The 20,491-nt window shown below is 40.7% G+C and overlaps 1 protein-coding gene across 2 annotated transcripts in view; it reads left to right on the top strand.

Annotated features, from left to right (window-relative positions):
* TRPC3 (transient receptor potential cation channel subfamily C member 3) overlaps nt 1–20,491 on the top strand; it is a 95,023-nt gene that overhangs the window by 37,997 nt on the left and 36,535 nt on the right. For both annotated transcript variants that reach the window (XM_060778993.2, XM_060778992.2), the window contains exon 3: nt 13,632–13,817. In XM_060778993.2, the coding sequence (XP_060634976.2) occupies nt 13,632–13,817 (186 nt within the window). The remainder of the gene's footprint in view (nt 1–13,631; nt 13,818–20,491) is intronic.

Genomic DNA, 20,491 nt, shown 5'->3' with positions numbered 1-20,491 from the left:
GCTACAAACCAGAATTGACGCATGCCACATTTTGGCTTAAAGTACACAACAGCCGTCTGTTTCAGAAGCAAACATTCATTCTGTAGTTGCACACACTTGTTTTATAGTGTTTGAATTGTAATCTTATATACATCAACCTGCATGTTGTTGTAATTTATCCTGTGGCCCACTACTTAGTTTGCTATATTAAAGCTTGATGGATATTTTGTGGTTTATACATTACATTACTAATCCCTTGTAGTTTTCGTGTGTGTGTGAGAGAGAGAGAAATTGAGAATAGGGTTTGTCTTCCTTCCTTGATGTTTGTTGGCCAGGCTGTATGGACATGTTCCAGAAGCATGTTTCGCCAGCTTCTATGGCAGGCATCCTCAGAGATTGTGAGGCTCTCTGGTAGGCTTGTCTGGAGTCTTGTCTGGAATCAATCAGGGCCAGCTAATGCCTCCCAACAAAGAATCAATCAGGCAAGACTCAGTCAGGGCCAGCTAACACATCCCAACAATGGACTCCCCCAGGCAGCAACCAGTCAGGCTTTGAAGCTGCAAGGCCATTATATGCTAATCAAGGTGACCAATTGCAACATTCATGCCTACCTCAAACAAACAAGAGTTCTTTCTCCCACTCCGGACATTCCACAGATACATAAACCTCACTTGCCTAGTTTCCAACAGACCCTCAACCTCTGAGGATGCCTGCCATAGATGTGGGTGAAACATCAGGAGAGAATGCTTCTGGAACATAGCCATACAGCCCAGAAAATTCACAGCAACCCATTATAAAAATGGCCTTGCAAGATTATAACACCAAGAAGATTGACATGGAGCTTTTATAGGTATGAAAAACCCTTTCAGGAGAAGGCTGTAGTATCTCATCTTGCAATAAAGAATTTCTTTTGCATTTACCCAAAACATAAAATTGTATCTTACTGAAGGTAATTGAACATAGATTATAAACTAAATCCATCATTCATTTGGTCTGCATCGCTGAGGATTAACAACTGCATATTAATAGAACAAAGGTTTATGGCAAATAATTATGTAGCATTGTAGACCAAAGCAAATAGTGGCAGCACTAACTTCTGAAGTTTATATTAAAAATAAATTATTTAAAACTTGAGTTTCCCCAATATGGTGCCGTCCAGATGCCTTGGATCACAACTCAAGTCAAATATCAATCAGCAAGTGGTGGGGTGTTCTAGGTCTTGTAGTTCAGCATATATGGAGGGCACTGCATTGGGGGAGCAAGAAAAGGTAAAGGTTTTCCCCTGACATTAAGTCCAGTTGTGTCCGACTCTGAGGGTTGGTGCTCATTTCCATTTCAAAGCCGAAGAGCCACTGTTGTCTATAGACACCTCCAAGGTCATGGGGCCAGCATGACTGCATGGAACACAGTTACCTTCCTGCTGGAGTGTTACCTATTGATCTACTCACATTCCCATATTTTTGAACTGCTAGGTTGGTAGAAGCTAGGGTAGACAGCAGGAGCTCACGCCGCTCCCAGATTTGAACCTGCAACCTTTCGGACAACAAGTTCAACAGCTCAGTGGTTTAACCCACTGTGCCACTGGAGGCTCCACATTGGGAGAAGCAGCCGTAATTGAATGTCATTCTCAGTACATACATTTGGAGAGAAAAACATAAGCCAGCGATCCAAACAGAAGGGCACCTCTTTCTGAAATATTGGAATGTTGTGTCCCTCCTTAAAGCACAGGCTGCTGGTTGGAAATAAGTTAAAACAGGTCAAATGAAATCTTGGGAGAGATACACAGAGATATGTTTTGCATTATTAAGTAAACCTTTTCATTTTGACCATTAATTGTCCTTAAGGGCTAAATTATAGTTAGTCTAATCGTGATTGGTGGTGATAGCACTGAGTCACAGAAAGAGAAATGAGTTCTCTTTATTAGAAGGAGCCAGAGATTCTCAAGAGTTGGTGTGTTTGCTCAAGTGTGGAGAATGTGATCATTAACGCGGGATCATTTACATCCCGTTACCAGTAGGCCTACTTCGTTGGCCACTAGTGTATATGTGGGACAGATTGACCTTGTCTTCCTTTCAGGTTTTGATGCTGTTGCTTTGCTAATGCTGTTGTGCCAAGGCCTTGTTTTGCTCTATTGCACTGATAAATCACTTTCTGTTGAAAGACTTCCCAAAAGTTGCCATCCTTGCTTCACTTTTCAAATCCCCTTCTGCCCACTAGGTTTGCCAACTTTCTGCCTGTTTGATCGGTGTGTTTTGAAATGTGATGCCACAAGGCTGGTAAATTCTTGAACAGCTTGGAAGAAGAGCGGGATAAAAAATTAATGCTGTAATAAATAATAAAAAATATGTGACAGATCTAATCCTTGCTGTAACACCAGTACTTAGCAATAGCCACATTTTAAAGATCAGTCTAATTAACTGTAAGGAGGGGTCTTCAACAGAGTCAGTTTAGTTCAGCAAATGAGGTTAAAAGATGGAGACCCCAAGCGTATCATTAGTTCTCTGCCTAATCTACTGCATAGAGTTCTTGTAGGAATAAAATATGGGCAATTAGGTTCTCTGAACATATAACAAGGATGGGGTGGGGATAAATTAATAATTGGTAGATGTGTAATTAAAGATTGACAAATCTTCAGCTTATATATAACTTGACAGTTCTTTCTGGGCGGTCTTTGGACAGTCCCATATTAATAGGTAAGATATCTGATCAATATTGTCAACAATATATTCAAGACTTAACTTCCATAGCCTTTTAAAAAGAATGACAGCCCACACTTCCAAACAATGCTATCAGGCCGATTAGATATACCACATCATCACATTTACTAAATTCCACTGAGTGCTACACTTAAAATGTGGTAAGTCACTGTGTTCATCACATTGGTTTGGGTTCAAGTGTAGGGTAGAGTATTCTTTGTGTATTTAAAGTGTGAAGGCCAGCATTCTTTTCAAACGTTTCAGGAGGTGGTGGGAAAGTGGATTTTTAGTAATGATCTGGATGTTTGGCCAATTCTGTAATGTGATGGCATTTGTTGCTCTCAGGTTTAAAATGAAATGTTTTCCCAACTTGTGGGAGGGGAAATTGTGGGAGGAGTCAAAAGTACCCATGTTAGGGAAAGTTCTGCCATTACCTTTTGCTCACCGAGTTTTTACTTTAAATGTTGTTGTTGTTGTTGTTGTTGTTGTTGTTGTTGTTGTTATTCCATGTCTCCATGCTGTGCAGTGCTGGGAGTCATAGTTTTCCAAGGTCAATACTCTTCTCTTGGTGCATTTACAGTATGAAATAAATGCCCATGCACCCCACTTTAAATGCCATAGCTCCATGCAGTGGAGTCCACCTGAGGGTTATAGTTTCCCAAGGTCCATTCCCTTCTCTGGGTGCATCTACAATGTGGAATGAATGAAGTTGGACCTTACTTTAAATGTAATGTCTCTGTGAGATGGTGTTGGGAACTGCAGTTTCCCAATGTCCCTCCTGCAGTTTCCCAATGAACCTCCTCTGGATGCATCTACACTGTGAAATGAAGGCAGCTGGACCTTACTTTCAATACTATAGCTCCATACTATGCAGTCCTGGAAGTTATAGTTTTCCAAGGTCCACACCCTTCTCTGTGCTGCAGCCGAAAGAGGGGCGGGGTGTGCATTGCTGCTTTCCCTCCTTCCCTCCCTGCTTCCTTGCTTCCGGAATTGAAGACATGTAACAGTTGACACATCAAAGAGAGGAGTTCCCCCCCCCCCCACAAAGAACACAGAGAAGGGATGGTGGGCCGTGCCTAGCAATTAGTGTGATGGCAAAATCAACTGAAAGAATGCTGAGTACAACTGAGTAACACTGATACATTTAACAGTGTGATGAAGGTAGGGAAATCACCAATTTCATTTCATAACTGAGTATGTCTGAGCTCTACTCTACCAAACATTTCCCTGCTTCAGTGTGATGAAGTCCATAGAGGTATCCCTCATGCCCAGCAACTTTGTATTTGTGGGTCAGGGGAAAGAAGATTTAATACCCTATCTGTTGCATTGCCCTTTGTATCATGGCCCTAGACACAATCTTCTGGGAGCCTTTTAGGAAGGAAGGGCAGCATAGCAACAGTCAGCAGTTATCTGTTAGCGGATTATTTAAAAAATTAAATAAAATTAAAGGTTGCCACATTTGCAGTCACAGCCCAAAAAATCCAAGCTAAATTAGTAAAGTCCACAGTGGAGGCTAGAAATGGAAATGGAGATAGTTTGGGATGATACAAATCAGACATTGTTAATTGTTATCACGTCACTGCTGCTGTAATTTTAAAGACCCAGTATATAGAGTGAGTTTTAATGTTTATATTGGAAAGTGCTTATTGTACTTTTAAAGATTGTACATTCTTTGATGTCATGGCCTATGGTTGGTACAATAAACAATTCATTCATTCACTTCCAATTATAGTATTGTATCAGCTAACCCCTTGGTTAATCTCTTGAGGAGAAAGTCATCGTCTGGGGACTGCCCCAGTCCAGGAATATATTGGACTGGTGAAAACTTTCAAATAATTTTGAATTCTTCTTTGACACAGTTATTCCTAAATATTTAATCTTATTTTCCACTTTGAAGTCAGATATTTGTAATAGTTTAATTTCATCTTCTTGTCTCATATTTTTGTCAGCATTTTGGTCTTGTGGTTATTCACCTTAAAACCAGAAACCTCTCCAAGATATGTATACAGTCAGCCCTCCACATTCACTAGGGTTAAGGGCACAAGACCCCCATGAAAGTGAAAAATGGTGAATAAAAGTATTGCTATATTTTAACCTGAGAGTACAAGTATAAGAATTTTTGGGTCTTTCAGAGTGACTCCTATCGGAAGCTGGCCATAGAAGTACACTGGAAGATCTAGGGATTCCAGAAAAAGATTTTATTTATTTACTTATTTATTTACAGTATTTATATTCTGAAAGACTCAGAGATTCCAAGAGAGGAGGGCTTTTTCATCAAATATGTGAATAATCAAGTCAAACCTGCAAATGTGGAGGGCTAATTGCAATTCATGGATGCATAATGGTACTAATAGGAGCCCCCGGTGGTGCAATGGACTAAACCCTTGTGCCGACCGGACTGAAGGCCAACAGTTTGGAGGTTCGAATCCAGGGATGTCAGCTCCAGCTCCCCATGTGGGGACATGAGAGAAGCCTCCTACAAGGATGTTAAAATATCAAAATCCAGGCAATGTCCTTGCAGGCCGCCAGTTCTCTCACACCAGAAGCGACTTGCAGTTTCTCAAGTCGCTCCTGACATGAAAAAAGTAGTATTAATTTGGGGCTGTGTGATTTAGTAAGTTGCTTTATACAGCCAGAAAAAAAGCATTGAAATGTGAAATCTGGTTGTAACAACCAGGAATCCTGTGTACTCCATCAGCCAGGATCCGGACAAGTGACTTGAAGAGATTAATTAAAAAACTCTTAGCTGTCTTCTGGAAAATGGAGCTGGATCAGAGAGTGCTGTAGAATTAAGTAGGAGTAACAGAATGAGAAGAGGCTTCTATGCTGACTCCCATGTCCTGGGCTGAGATGAAAACCAAATAACTGTTCTTGATTTTGGGTAGAAATGCCATACTTGGAATGCCAGAAGCTAATACCTCCCAACAGAGGATTCCCCCAGGCAGGAAGCAGACAGGCTTTGAAGCTGAAAGGCTATTTAGTGCTAATCAGAGTTGTCAATTTCAGCAGTCACACTTGCCTCAAATAGACAAGAGTTCTTTCTCCCACTGTGGACATTCCACAGATAGATAAACTCCACTTGCCTAGTTTCCAAAAGACATCACAACTTCTGAGGATGCCTGCTAAAGATGTGGGTGAAACGTCAGGAGAGAATGCTTCTGGAACATGGCCATACAGCCTGGAAAACTCACAGCAACCCAATAACAGAAGCGTTTAACATCATAGCTAATGATACTCATCATTTCAGTAGCAGCAGAAGGGTAAGAGCAATCTGAAATCAAGACTTAGAACTGATAGTTTTGTTTGATTTGATGGCAGCATGGTCCAGTGGTTTGAACATTGGACACTAACTCTGAAGAGCAGGGTTTGGATACCCTCTCAGTCATAAAAACCCACTGGGCAACCTTGGACAAATCAGGCATATGCAGCTTCAAAGGGAGAGAAAAAGCAAATCCACTTTGAACAAACCTGCCAAGAAAACCTCATGGCATGTTCACTTTAGTATTGCCATGAGTCAGAAATGACTTGAAGGCACACGACAAGACTCTGGCCTTACTGCACAAAACATAGCAAAGGAATTCAGGTTCCAGACAGGACCTGGCTTGGCATGCCAGCCATACATTTGGAGCAGAACATGCATGGCCTTCCTTCCTTCCTTCCTTCCTTCCTTCCTTCCTTCCTTCCTTCCTTCCTTCCTTCCTTCCTTCCACCCATCCGTGCAAATTCGGAATGCATGTATTGCAGGGCTCTAAGTTAGCACTATCGGCAACCATGAGGAAATGCTTGTTTTATTAAGGTTATTGATACTCTGGAAAAATGTAAATTCCTTAATCACTCCAAAAGAACAGTGGCTGCTGTTCATTGGATCGTCTCTTGTCAGGGACATATAAACACTTTAGCATGATTAGATGGGAAAGAGTCATGCTGAGAGGACCTTGAGTGATTAAACAACAAAGCATCTTGTATCTTAAATACTTTTTTTTTATTGTGACACAGGTTTTAGTGATTTTCAGTCCACTTCATCAGATACAGAATGTGCTATGTTTATATTACAAGTATACACTTGTTTGCCATAACACTTCATACATCTGATGAAATTAGACATTTACTAGACTTTAAAATTCCACAAGGCTCTCATTTTGGAAAACATATACGTGCATTTCCCCCCTGCTGGATACCAATCCTACTCCTTTGAAATGCCTTTGTGGTTCTGGTTTTTTTTTTGTTTTGTTTTTTTTGTTTTGTTTTGCTCAAAGCTAATTTTCACATGTATTTAAAAAAATAATAAACCTACAAGCTGAGTTTGAAAGCTTTTGGTGGAGTTTTGGTTTTTCAAAAAGGCGGCTCTGTGGTGGGCAGAAGACTAATTTCTTCTTCCATGTTCTTTTTCTCTTTTTGGAATGAGTGCAATTGAATATTGCTTTTGTTGTGATTGTTGAACCTTTCAGTCTTTCTTCTCTTGAAACCCATAAAAGGCAAATTGTTGGATTGACACTGCTCTCGAGATATTAGTGAAATAAGATTGAACAGAAACAATGTATTGTCGAAGGCTTTCATGGCCAGAATCACTGGGTTGTTGTAGGTTTTTCAGGCTGTATGGCCATGTTCTAGAAGCATTATTTCCTGACGTTTCGCTCGCATCTGTGGCAAGCATCCTCAGAGGTTGTGAGGTCTGTTGGAAACTAGGAAAATTGGGTTTATATATTTGTGGAAAGTCCAGGGTGGGTGAAAGAACTCTGTTGGAGCTAGGTGTGAATGTTTCAACTGGCCACCTTGATTAGCATTTGATGGCCACACAGTTTTTAGGTGTACCTTGTTACTGCCTGGGGGAATCCTTTGTTGACAGATGATTAGCTGTCCCTGTTTCTTGTCTGGCGTTCTGCTGTGTTTGAGAGTTGTTCTTTATTTACTGTTCTAATTTTAGATTGTTTTTCATACTGGTAGCCAGATTTTGTTCATTTTCATGGTTTCTTCCTTTCCACATGCTTGTGAATTTAAATGGCTTCTCTATGTAGTTTGACATGATAGTTGTTAGAGTGGTCCAGCATTTCTGTGTCCTCAAATAATATGCTATATCCAGTTTGGTTCATCAGGTGCTCTACTATGGCTGACTTCTCTGATTGAAGTAGTCTGCAGTGCCTTTTGTGTTCCTTGATGTGTGTGTTTGGGCTCTGCATTTGGTGATCCCTATGTAGACTTGTCTACAGCTGCATGATATAAGGTAGACTTCTGCAGAAATAAGAGAATCCCTCTTGTCCTTTGCTGAATGTAGCATTTGTTGGATTTTCTTAGTGGGCCTGTAGATAGTTTGTAGGTTGTGTTTCCTCATCAGCTTCCCTGTTAGGTCAGTAAGGGTAAGAACACTTTTCCTCTGGGGTGATGTTTTGTCTTTACACTTGTGCCTTGTTCTCGGTCTTGCAGCTCTTCTGATGTCTGTGGTGGAGCATCCATTGGCCTGTAAAGCCCAACAGAAACATATTCGTGATTTAGTATATTAGTTGAGGAATATGAGTGTAAATGATTTGAGGGTAGAAAAATAGGCATACCTGGTATATGAACTGAGTATGTGAGGCATTGCAGAACAGGAAAATACAGAAAGAACTGTGTTCTTGCTTGTGGAGCTTTGCTACTTGTGGTGCCAATTTTGTCAAAACATACATAGAAAATAAAACCTTTGTATGTTAGTGCAGTAGGAGGATAAAGAGAGAATGTCTATAATTGCAGAAAGAGCTCAAGGTCACACACTGAAGAGTTGTAACTAAAGAATTCTGTCAAAGTAAGCAGAGAGGTTGAACTGGAAAAAAACATGAAAGATGTTGTCATGTATGAGCAGCCAAGCACAGAAAAATGTAAAAGCTAGTGTTGTGACTAAGGGCAACATTAACGTGACTAGTGTAGAGAACAGTTCAATGATAAGTGATCCGTTGTGCTGTTAGCAGAGATGTCTAGCACCGAGGAAGAAAAGGATCTCTGGTTACTTGACTTTTAGGCACCTCCAAATTGATGTCTCTTGCTGTTTTTAATGCAGTTTGCATCGTTCTGGTTAGTTAAGGGTAGAGACATCACAATGGCAATGAAGATCTGCATAGTTAAAGCAGTGGTACTCCCCGCAGAAACCTATGTATCCAAGAGCTGGACCATAAGGAAGGCTTAGTGAAGGAAGATAGATACTTTTGAACTGTGGTGCTGGAAGAAATTTTTGAGAGTGCCCTGGACCACAAGAAGATGAAACCAGTCCATACTCCAGGAAATAAAGCCTGGCTGCTCACTGAAGGGAAGGACATTAAAGGCAAAGATGAAATACTTTGGCCACATAATGAGAAGACAGGAAAGCTTGGAGAAGACAATGATGCTGAGGAAAATAGAAGGGAAAAGGAAGGGGGGCCGACCAAGGGCAAGATGGATGGATGGTACCCTTGAAGTGACTGGCTTGACCTTAAAAGAGATGGGAGTGGCGATGACTGACAGGGAGCTCTGCTGTAGGCTGGTCCATGAGGCCACCAAGAGTTGGAAATGACTGAACAACTAAACAACAAAGGGTCATTCTTAGCAACTGGCCATATTGATAGAGGGATTATAGACTAACAGTCACAGCACCTTTCCAATTACTGCACTTTACCACCTACTGGGCTTTCAAGTTTATTTATTAATGAAAATATGTATACCTCATCCTATATGGAAAGAGCTCAGGGTGAAGATTTAAAGCAGTCTAAAACAATTTAGGGTAGCTGATGTTTGGTCAGCCCACACACTGCCTTGCCAGAGAAAGAAAATATGCCACACAGATGAACAAGTAGTTTACTCTTCTTCGTTCAGAACAACATAGGTACAGTGTGATCAGTTGCACCAACTCACATGATGTCATTTAAAATGGGTTTTTTTTGTCCATGTGGATAAACTCCCTCAGCAGTTCATGAAGCAAGAGCACACTCCAAACTCTGTCTCTCTCTGCTTCTCTCTGCTCCTCTCTTTGCATCTGCATAGCTCAAGCTTGAACAAAAATGTAACAGTAACCCAAAGTCTCAGGCTCAGCCTGCTCTCCGGGCATTGCCTGACCAATTGGCTTCATGCATCTTATTGTACAGTTGACACACACACACATTCCTTGCATGGTCCAACAGTTAAAAATAATTTTAAACAGTCTGAACAGTGGAAGAAATATATTATTAGGTAAATGGGAGAAATGGTTTTCTATGCACACTGTGAGTATAGAAGACGGTCTTCCACATTTACACATAATGTATTTCTTCCATTGCTCAGATGCAGAAATTATCTTCTTCAGTGAATATCATTGGTGAGGCAGACAGGCATGTATCTGTGTGTACGAATATATAGAGAAAGAGAGCGCAAGAGGGACTTTTTAAAGTATTGAGGTCCAAAGAGGTCCCAGCTATTTGGAACTTTGATATCATCAACAGCATATTGAGTTCAGACAAGAATTATCATATATATTCACGTATAGGTTGAACATACATATAACTCGAGGGCAGATTTTGGGCTCAAAAATATGGATTCTGATTTGAGATCTAGATAAGTTGAGGACCATTCAGCAGAAAGAGGAAAGCAGCAATGCTGTCAGTGGCTGCCCCCTTATTCATTTTTTTTTTTTTTTGCCCAAGCATTCAAAAAGACTACAAGTGATGCCACAGCAGAGAGAGTAGAGGGGATTGGTGCATCTTTTAGGTTCTCTAAGGATGGAGTAATCATTTGCCTTTCACCACTCTACTCAGAGATTCCTTTTTGAATAAGTACAGTATAGCATTGACTCATGGATAAGATAACCCATTTATTTGGGTTGATGTTTTTGACTAAAATTTCTAGACATATACATGAAAATATAGGGTATATTGGGCAACAGGTTGACTTCCTCAATCGGCATTTGCCAGATTTATGAAGATGTGGGTTGATTGAATACAGTGAATTACAGCCCAGTCTAAGTGTATCTACTCTAAAGTAAATTAAGTGGTAAATTACCAGTAATTATATACAACATTGTAGGATTAAGAAGTATTTTGCACTGCATATTCTGAACTTTGCAGATAATCTACCCATATTTTAATCAATTCAGTTTGAATATATTAGTTATTTCATAATTAGCAGTTAATAAAGGGCCAGGCTTTAGCACAGCAGGTTAACCACCAGCTACAATAAATCTGGCCAATCGAAAGGTTGACAATTTGAAGCCTGGATTGGGATGAGCTCCTGGGCTTTAGCCCAGTTTCTGCATACCTAGCAGTTCGAAAGCAAAATGTGCATAGATAAATAGGTACTGCTTAAAAGTGGGGAGGTATTTAAGACACCCATAAGGAAATGCCAGAAAAATGCTGGCAATTCGATCAAGGAGGAAGTTTACGAACAAAGCTCTTTGGCAAGGAGATGGAGCAACAGCACCCCCTTCCCCCGGTGGTTGGAACCAAGCACAAGCCTCCAAGGTGCCAAAGATGGGAAACGCCTATATATACCTCTTTCTCTGTGTGATTGTCTGTCTTTTCAGTTTATAAGTTTGCTGTATATGTATTCTATGATCTGCCTTGAGTCCCCTTCAGGGTGAGAAGGGCAGAATATAAATACTGTAAATAAATAAATAAAATTACATGTCAGTTGTAGCCCGTAGAAACATGTCTCTACATGTCAGTTGTAGCCCGTAGAAACATCTCTACAAGCACAGCTCTTAAATGTTGATAGGAATTGAATATCTTTAGTACTTTTCACCATAGCTTCATCAAAATCCACCCAGCTCAGCAAGTGCTGTTTGACAATGAGAATAGCATGCTAAAGAGTTCCTAAACAAAAGAAAATGTTTGAAAGTTAACAGACAGTAACAACAGATTTGTAATGAACTATGACAGGTAAGAGGAAGAGTTGTCTGACAATGATAGTGACAGGTGAGACAGAAGGATGAGTGACACTTAGGCATATAGGTTTACAAAGTGATTAGCTTGTATCTAACACAGAAAATGATGCAATGTGCCATACGTTGTGCTACATGGTTCAGATTTTGTTGCTAAAGTAGAAAGTTTGCTATCTCAATGCAAATTTGTTGCCAGCCATTCTTTCTTCCTGTAGTCTTTAGAGTACAATTCAAACAGAATTTGGGAAACTTACCAATTTGGGCCATAACTCCCAGAATCTTCCTAGCATGGCTGTGTCCATACTGGCTGGCAGGCATGTAGCCGGGGGGGGGGGGGGGGCTTGGGGCCCGGATTGGGATGAGCTCCTGCCCCCCCCCCCCCCCCGAAATTCTCATGGTGGTTCGTGAAAAGGCCTTACTGGTGCATTATTTAACCTGTTATGTTTATTCATATCATGGTCTGATCACCATACTCAATATATCCCATATGCATGGGCGTATTGGGGTAATGATACAAAAGGTTTGCTAGGGTAGACCCTCTTTGACTCAGACTCAGCCCCCCCCCCCCCCGAATCGAAATCCTGGCTACGGGCCTGCTGGCTGGGTGCTTTGGTACTTACTTAGATAATCCCTCATAGCCTGAGGATGCTGGTCCCCCAAGTGTCGTGTCTTGGCAGTGGGTCCGTAGGTGGCTGTGGAGTCCTATTCCTGATCTGCATGTTCTCCCACAGTGAGGACATCAGTTTCCAGGTGGAAGGCGGTCCCAGTCAGCATTGGCTCGACATGCGTTCTTCTTGGCACAATTCTCGCTTTCACCCTCCATTCGTGCTTCTTCAAATTCTGCAGCACTGCTGGTCACATCTGAGCTTCAGTTAGAGCGCTCAGATGTGACCAGCTTCCCAGGGCTTCCCAGTTCTCAGTGCTTATGCTACTGTTTTTCAGGTTGGCTTTAAAACCATGTTGACATTTTTTTTCCTGCCCAACAACATTACGTTTCCTGTTCTTGAGTTGAGAGTATAGTACCTGCTTTGGGAGATGGTGATCGGACATTTGGACAATGTGGCCAGTCCAGCAGAGTTGATGGCGTAGGACCATCGCTTCAATGCTGGTGGTCTTTGCTTCTTCTAGCATGCTGACAGTTGTCTGCCTGTCTTCACAAGAGATTTGCAGGATTTTTTTGAGGCAACACTCATGGAATAATTCCAGGAGTTAAGTGTGATGTCTGTAGATAGTCCACATTTTGCAGGTGTATAGCAGGGTTGGGAGGACATCTATGGTGCTTTGGTAGGTTGTAGTACAAACGTGTAATCCTTCCAAGCTCCAAATTCAAAGGCACTTTTTGAACAGACAAAACATTACATGATTTCATCTCTTGTACACCTTCAGAAATGCCTTGTTCTTGTATCTCAACATAGTCAGGCACAATAGCAAGGAGACTGGTTTAAGCATATTATTCATGTGACAAGCTATCACGTTCAGGACTTTGTGAATTGCTTCTACCACCATCTCTACTATGTGTATACCTGGTTATTAAAGTCCAAAAGATAAACAAATTGGAATTCAAAGTATTGTCAAAGGCTTTCATAGCCAGAATCACTGGGTTACTGTGAGTTTTTTGGACTGTATGGCCATTGGAATCCATTTGTGTGGTGGCACAGAGCAGATAGCTAAGACGACTAATTTTACGAACTGAATCTTAATTTTACGAACTGAATCTTTTACGAACATTTCATTTACTTTTACTTTCCCAGGTTTTTTTTTCAAATGGACATATTTGTTAGACTGTTACATCATTAAAAATTGTGGCATCTTTAAGACTAAGAGGGTTATTTCATCATGAAATTCCCTAGTTATTTGTTATCTGTCAAGTTTCCTTTTCTTTCCAGTCATATTACATTTATTACACTGTATCTATAAGTTGTCAGGTATTACCAGAATACCATTAAAGTATAGGAAAGCGAAAAGCTGCACAGTTGGAACACACTGGGGGAATGTACATGTGCTAAATAAATGTGTGTGATTCTAATACTTAATTGCTACAGTTATACATTTCATCTGTACTTTGATGTGAACAAGGGCCATGCTCTTTACATTTCCACTTTTAGAATGACTACCGCAAGCTGTCTATGCAATGCAAGGATTTTGTGGTCGGCGTCCTTGATCTCTGCAGAGACTCTGAAGAGGTAGAAGCCATTCTCAATGGAGATTTGGAAGCTGAGCCAGTGGAAATCCAGAGACACAGAGCTTCACTGACTCGTGTCAAACTGGCAATTAAATATGAAGTCAAAAAGGTAAGTAGCTGACTCTTTGAAAGGCATGATATTTGATGCATTGCATCATGAACTTCCTGTGTTAACAACCCTAACTGCTACAGCAGGGCTGTAGTGGGAGTATTTTGTGGGGATCTGTCTTTTCCTTGAGTAATTCATTGTTGTCAAACTGATGTCAAAGTCTAACAATTGATAAATTGGCCCTTTTGAATGAAAAGGTAATAGAAACCATTGTACACAATTCTATTAATGTAACTGTAAAGGAAAATGGTAGAACTCACATGCTGTTCATGCAGAAAGACCCAGTTTCAATCTATAGCATTTCCAGGTAGAACTGGAAGCATTCCTGCTTGAAAACCTAGAGAATTGTTCCTTGGCTAGATTGATCAGTGGTCTTAGCTAATATAAGGCAGCTTCCTGGGTTTCTTTCTCAATTAAAGATTTGAAAGACAAATTAAGTCAGCTTTTCTTCTTTTCAAAACCTTTGGCATGAATAGGAACATTGAGGAAATGACCATTCTGTTATTGCATGATGGCTTTGACAGTGTTGCTACTTCGGTCCATTTTCCTGAGTGGAAACAATGCAGCCAGAATTAAACAGTTGTGTGATTTGTGGCATAATGTAAAATAAACTATGTGTAGGTTATGTTTGACCAGCCCACACACTGCCTTGCTAGAGAAAGAAAATATGCCATGCAGATGACAATGAATAACAAGTAGTTTACTCTTTGTAGTTCAGAACAACATATGTGCAGTGTGATCAGTTGTATCAACTTACATAATGTCCTTTTATGCAAAATTTAAAATGGTCTTTCTTTGTCTATGTGGATAAATTCCTTCAGCAGCTCACAAAGCAAGAGCACACTCCAAACTTTCTCTCTCTGCTTCGCTCTCTGTTGCTCCAAGCACCTGCTAGCTCAAGCCTAAACAAAAATGTAACAGTATCCAAAAGTCCCAGACTCGCCCTGCTCCCCAGGCATAGCCCAGCCAATCTGCGTTATGCATCTTATCTTAGAGTTAATACACACACTCACTGATTTCTTACATGCTTCAACATGGTTCACTTTCACCCTGAAAAAAATGAATCAATTCAAGTCTTCTGTTCAACTCAGGGGTGGGCACTATGCAACTCTTCCCTTCAGCTAATTCATTCTTCATTCTAAAGTTTCAAATCAGAGCTTGGGAAATTTATTTTCTTTTTACAAGGAATGGGAATTGTTCTTCAGGTGTTGTTGGACTATAATGACCTCATAAAACATGTCACCGCAATTGCCACTGATTGTGGTGATTCCTGTGGTGTCCGCCGGGGTGCGTGGGGAACTCATTGCCTCACACCTCACATTGCCTGGCTCACCCGAATCCCCATCCCACAGGGGGAAGCACTTATTGGCACCCCCACTCTTCCTAGTGTAACATGGGAAGCCTCCTGTGTTGTCACCATGGCGGCATGTGCCCCATTTTGCCTTCCTTTTAACCATGGAGCTCTGCTGGAAGTAGCTGTGCATTGTGGAATGGGAGCCAGCGGGCTCCATGGTTAAAGGGAAAGTGATGAGGTCGTAAGTCTCATCAGTCCAATTCAGCACAGCCAGTGATGAGAAGTTGGAATCACAGTAGACCCTCACTTTTGCAGAGGTTAGGAGAACAGAATCCCTGGGAATGTTGGAGGGAAGGGGGGGGGGGAGGAATAGATGAATTATCACGAGATCTTTTTACCAGATATAACACTTTTCTAGGAATATCTAGGTCCCCCAAGGTGACCTTGGAAGACCTAGAGCAGATTCAGACAGGCCTTTATCCGAGGAGAATCTGCATTTTAAAGACACAGATTTTCCTGGGTGCCTGTCCACACGAACCTCAGAAAGCGCACGCTTTATGGGGCGGGTGTCCAGATGCTCTTGCGAGACTAGCCCGTGAGCACATCTGGAGGCCCTACCCCTCTCTCAAAGCCCCAAACCCCTTTGAAAAGTAAAATAAACTTACCTGGCCTCCAGTGCACTCTCGGAGCAGCTCTCCCTGTGCGTAGAAATGATGCTCCAGGAGAGTGGGGGAAGGGGAGCAATTTTACTTTTCTAAGGAGTTTGGGGCTTTGGGGGAGGGGGGTGGGTATTCCCACAGTTTTCCAGATTAATTTAGTCCAGAAATCTGTGGGAATGGTGTTTGGACTGCAGTCCAGACACGGGAAATAGTGGGTTTATCCCGCGTCTTCCAAGAAAGCGCAGAATAAATCCACTATCTAGTTAATTTGCTACAAATCAGGGTTTTCCTGGTTTGTACCAAATTAATTTGGGGCTGTCCAGAACGTTGTCTGCACGGCCCCTTCTTTATTGTGGGAGTTACTACAATAAAGTACTATCTGGACAGGCCCCTAGAGATCCTTATTAATGAAATGAACTTCACTTACTACATGTAGAGAAGGAGGACTAAGACACTTAAATTCCATCTGAAAGCTGACTAATTTATTTATATTCCACTGCTGCTATGGTGCCTGTTAAAGAACAGCCACAATAGACATTTTTATGAATTTTAATCATTCTCTTAGGATTTATGTCTTAATTGTTAATTATGTTATGAGTATAATTATGTTTATTTGATTACTCATATTCTGTTTTTCATTTTGATGTTAATCTCTCCTTTGTTATAAGTTTACGGTTATTATTTTGTATTATTTTGCATTATTTTGAGGTGTATGCATTCATTTATGGACATTGAATGCTTGCCCTTTTTTAAAATAACATTTTTATTGAAAAGGTTTTTTTTACAAATGCTTGCCTTTTTTATGTGTAAACTGCCCTGAGTCCCTTCGAAGAGAGAGGTTGGTCTTTTTCAGAGATTCCATTGTAGATTTCCTTGTGTTGTTAGTCAGTCACCCATTCAAATGGACTTACCGAGTTGCTGTGCCTTAATTAATTGTGATCAGTATGGACTCAGGATCTTCTGATACATCCTGTGTTAAGAAGTACTTGATTCTGTTTAAAGTCTGTCAGCACATTTATAGTCAGAGCTTGGAAAAGTCACCACTGTAGCTGGGGGATTCTGGTGATTCTAATCCTAAACAACTTTTTTCAAGCTCTTATTTGTTAGTTTGACAACTTTCTGCTTTAAGTTTAGATGCCTTGATGCAACGCCTCTGATTCCTGCACATATTTCATAACACCATCCTGTGCTACTTCTGTTGACAACTTCAAGGAGAATACTTAATTGATGAGACTAGGCAGGTTCTATCCAGTGTGCATCAGTAACTTTCTAGTCTTAGTGTGGCATTTCTCAGGGACATGCCTTTGTGATCTTAATTGTGCAGAAGGTTAAATGGACAGTTTAGGAGGCTGCACTGTACAGATGGCCCATACTATGAAAAACAGCCTTAGGTGATTTGGAAAGATAGAGATACTTTGTCCCCATTCTGCAACAAAAATATAAAACCTTTTGCATTTTGAACCATGTGGGCTTTTTGAACATGACTCAACTAATTAGGTCCTGCTGAGCTTTTAAAACAGATGTATCTTCAAGGGCCCACTGAATTTATAACCTTTTAGGAAAAGCACTGGATGTTATATGTTGTTTATGCTGCAATGATGCATATTATTCTGATAACACCAGTATGTACTTCAAATACAGTGTTTCAGTGTTATTGTTAAAAATCAATAGCCTCTATAAAAGTAGATTCTGAGAATGCATTGGTGCCTTACATCTGGAAGAAAGCTCAGCACAAACATTTTGCTCTAGGGGTTCAAATCCTATGGCTCTTCTAACATTGGTGATTCTTCTAGAATCATAGAATCATAGAGTTGGAAGAGACCTTGTGAGCCATGCAGTCCAACAACCCCCTGACAAGAAGCAGGAGAATTGCATTCAAAGCACCCCTGACAAATGGCCACCCAGCCTCTGCTTAAAAGCCTCCAAAGAAGGAACCTCCACCACACTCTGGGGCAGAGAGTTCCACTGCTGAACAGCTCTCACAGTTAGGAAGTTCATCCTCATGTGCAGATGGAATCTCCTTTCCTGTAGTTTGAAGACATTGTACTGCATCCTAGTCTCTAGGGCAGCAGAAAACAAGCTTGCTCCCTCCTCGCTGTGACTTTCCCTCATATATTTATACAAGGCCATCATGTCTCCTCTTAGCCTTCTCTTCTGCAGGCTAAACATGCCAAGCTCTTTAAGCTGCTCCTCCTAGGACTTGTTCTCCAGACCCTTTGTTCCGTCTTCCAGGAGCATAGTTTGCCTTACCTTTTAGTTGCATGGGATAGTGTTCTTTTGCATTTCCCCAGGGCTGCTACAGACCCAACAGCACCCTGGAAGTTAAACAGTATCAGAGTCTGCAAAGCCAACCTGCAGGCCCTTTTGCAGCTATTAGTTTAGAAAGGTATCTCTTTGGATCTAGGGACCACCTTTTTTCCTGGATTGAATCTTCCCTGCCTCCTTCAGTAGAGAAGAAAGCTTCAGATGTGCTGTTGGTCAGGCAGGTACTCTGAGAAAACCATTATAAGAACTATTGAGATACTATAAATAGTGATTGAGAAATAGATAGTTAGAGACTAAGATATAAAGAAGCTTATTGAGGTATTGAGGTATATAGAAGCATATTGAGATTTAGATAGAGAAGCTATTGAGTACTATAGAGATAGATAGATAGAATAGGTATTGAGTTATATATTGAGCATTACTTCATCTCCCAAGCTAACCTTGAGCTATAGATAGGGAAAAAAACTGCTTTTTTCTAAACCATAGCAGCTCAGGGTTAGGGTGAAAAGATCTCAAGATTTTCTTCTGCCTTTTGGGGAAAAGTTATCTCATTAACTAAAGGAAAGGAAAGAAAGATCTCTATTGTTTCACCAATTGACTGTTTTGTTTGTAACTTTAACAAGCTGTGCCAAGGACTTTGAGAAATAAATATTCTGTTTTGATGTTCAAAGCCTGTAGTAGCCCCAGTTGCTGGAAATCTCAACCTTCTAAAGAAAGACACCCGCGGTGCGCCCAGACAAAGAGAGAAGCACATTTTAGTTTATTTTATAGGGTCCGGGTGTGACGGCACACCCTTGATCGTTTTCATTTATTTGTTTATTTATGACATTTATATGACACCTTTCTCACCTGTAATATAAAATAAAAATTATAAATTATAATTATAATAGTTGCTCTCCTCTGGACACATTCCAGCTTGTCAACATCTCCCTTCAATTGCGGTGCCCAGAATTGGAGACAGTATTCCAGGTGTGGTCTGACCAAGGCAGAATAGAGGGGGAGCATGACTTCTCTGGATCTAGACACTAGACTCCTATTGATGCAGGCCAAAATCCCATTGGCGTTTTAGCTTCCGCATGACATTGCTGGCTCCTGTTTAACTTGTCGTCCACGAGGACTCCAAGATCTTTTTCACACATACTACTATCAAGCCAGGCATCGTCCCCTAATCTGTATCTTTGCATTCCATTTTTTCTGCCTAAGTGGAGTGTCTTGCATTTGTCCATGTTGAACTTCATTTTGTTAGTTTTGGCCCATCTCTCTAATCTGTTAAGATTGTTTTGAATTCTGCTACTGTCTTCTGGGGTATTATCTATCCCTCCCAATTTGGTGTTGTCTGCAAACTTGATGATCATGCCTTCTAACACTTCATCTTAACCAGTGGTTCTCAACCTGTGGGTCCCCAGGTGTTTTGGCCTACAACTTCCAGAAATCCCAGCCAGTTTACTAGCTGTTATGATTTCTGGGATTTGAAGACCAAAACATCTGGGGAACCACAGGTTGCAAACCACTGAAGTCATTATTAAATATGTTGAACAGAACAAGGCACAGGCGGAACCCTTCAGCACTCCACTTGTCACTTTTTTCCTGGATGAAGAGGAAGTATTGGTGAGCACTCTTTGGGTTCGTTCGCTTAACAAATTACAGATCCGCCTCATTCTTTACCACTGTCCAAGCTGCTTGAGACCAATAAGAATTGGAGCCCAGCAACATCTGGAGGACCACAATTTGCTCTCCCTGCTTAACTTTGTCATTTCAAAACACTGTGGTTACTTTGTGTGTTTCAGTGCTTTTGGGCCACAGTTATCATCCAAATTGCAGAAACTTCCTCAATGAAATGTTTTATTTTGCAGTTCTTCTCCAGGCACACAACTCAGCCACAGATAAAGCTTTCAGTTATAAATACTTCAGCATTTGAATTTTTTTTTGTATGTGTCAGACAGCAAATACAGACAAAAACCAAGTAATATGCTAATATGCTTCATATAGTATTTATAATATGCCAGGATATTCCATGGTTAGAATTTAAATAATTTAAAATTATGTTACTTACTTCCCTTTGGCCATAAAAATACATAAACTATATTACTGCCTGATGTTTAAGATTGTGGGTCTGAAGGAAACAATTGGATAGAAAATATGGTTGTTTATTATTAGTCTATATAATGTTGAGGTCTGTTGTACTTTGAAGTCTGTGTAAACTCAATTTATTCTTCCTGAATGGATCACCTTCTTGTTCATATTCTGAATTAAATGAAAGCTGGTCTAGGCTCCAGGGCAGATGTGACTAGCATATTGGATGATAAAAATAGTAGTTAAAGGCATCTTTTGTGAGAGAAGGTACAACAGAAATTTTGAAGGTGAGACTGACAAAAGACAGGGGTTGTGCATAAATATACAAGCACCAACAGCAATTGAAGTTAGTGTTGCTATTTAGAAATACTAGAATTTTTTGA

Source organism: Anolis sagrei, chromosome 5 (genome assembly GCF_037176765.1).
Source record: "Anolis sagrei isolate rAnoSag1 chromosome 5, rAnoSag1.mat, whole genome shotgun sequence".
Lineage (NCBI taxonomy): Eukaryota > Metazoa > Chordata > Lepidosauria > Squamata > Dactyloidae > Anolis > Anolis sagrei.
This window is presented reverse-complemented; position numbering and strand designations above follow the sequence as displayed.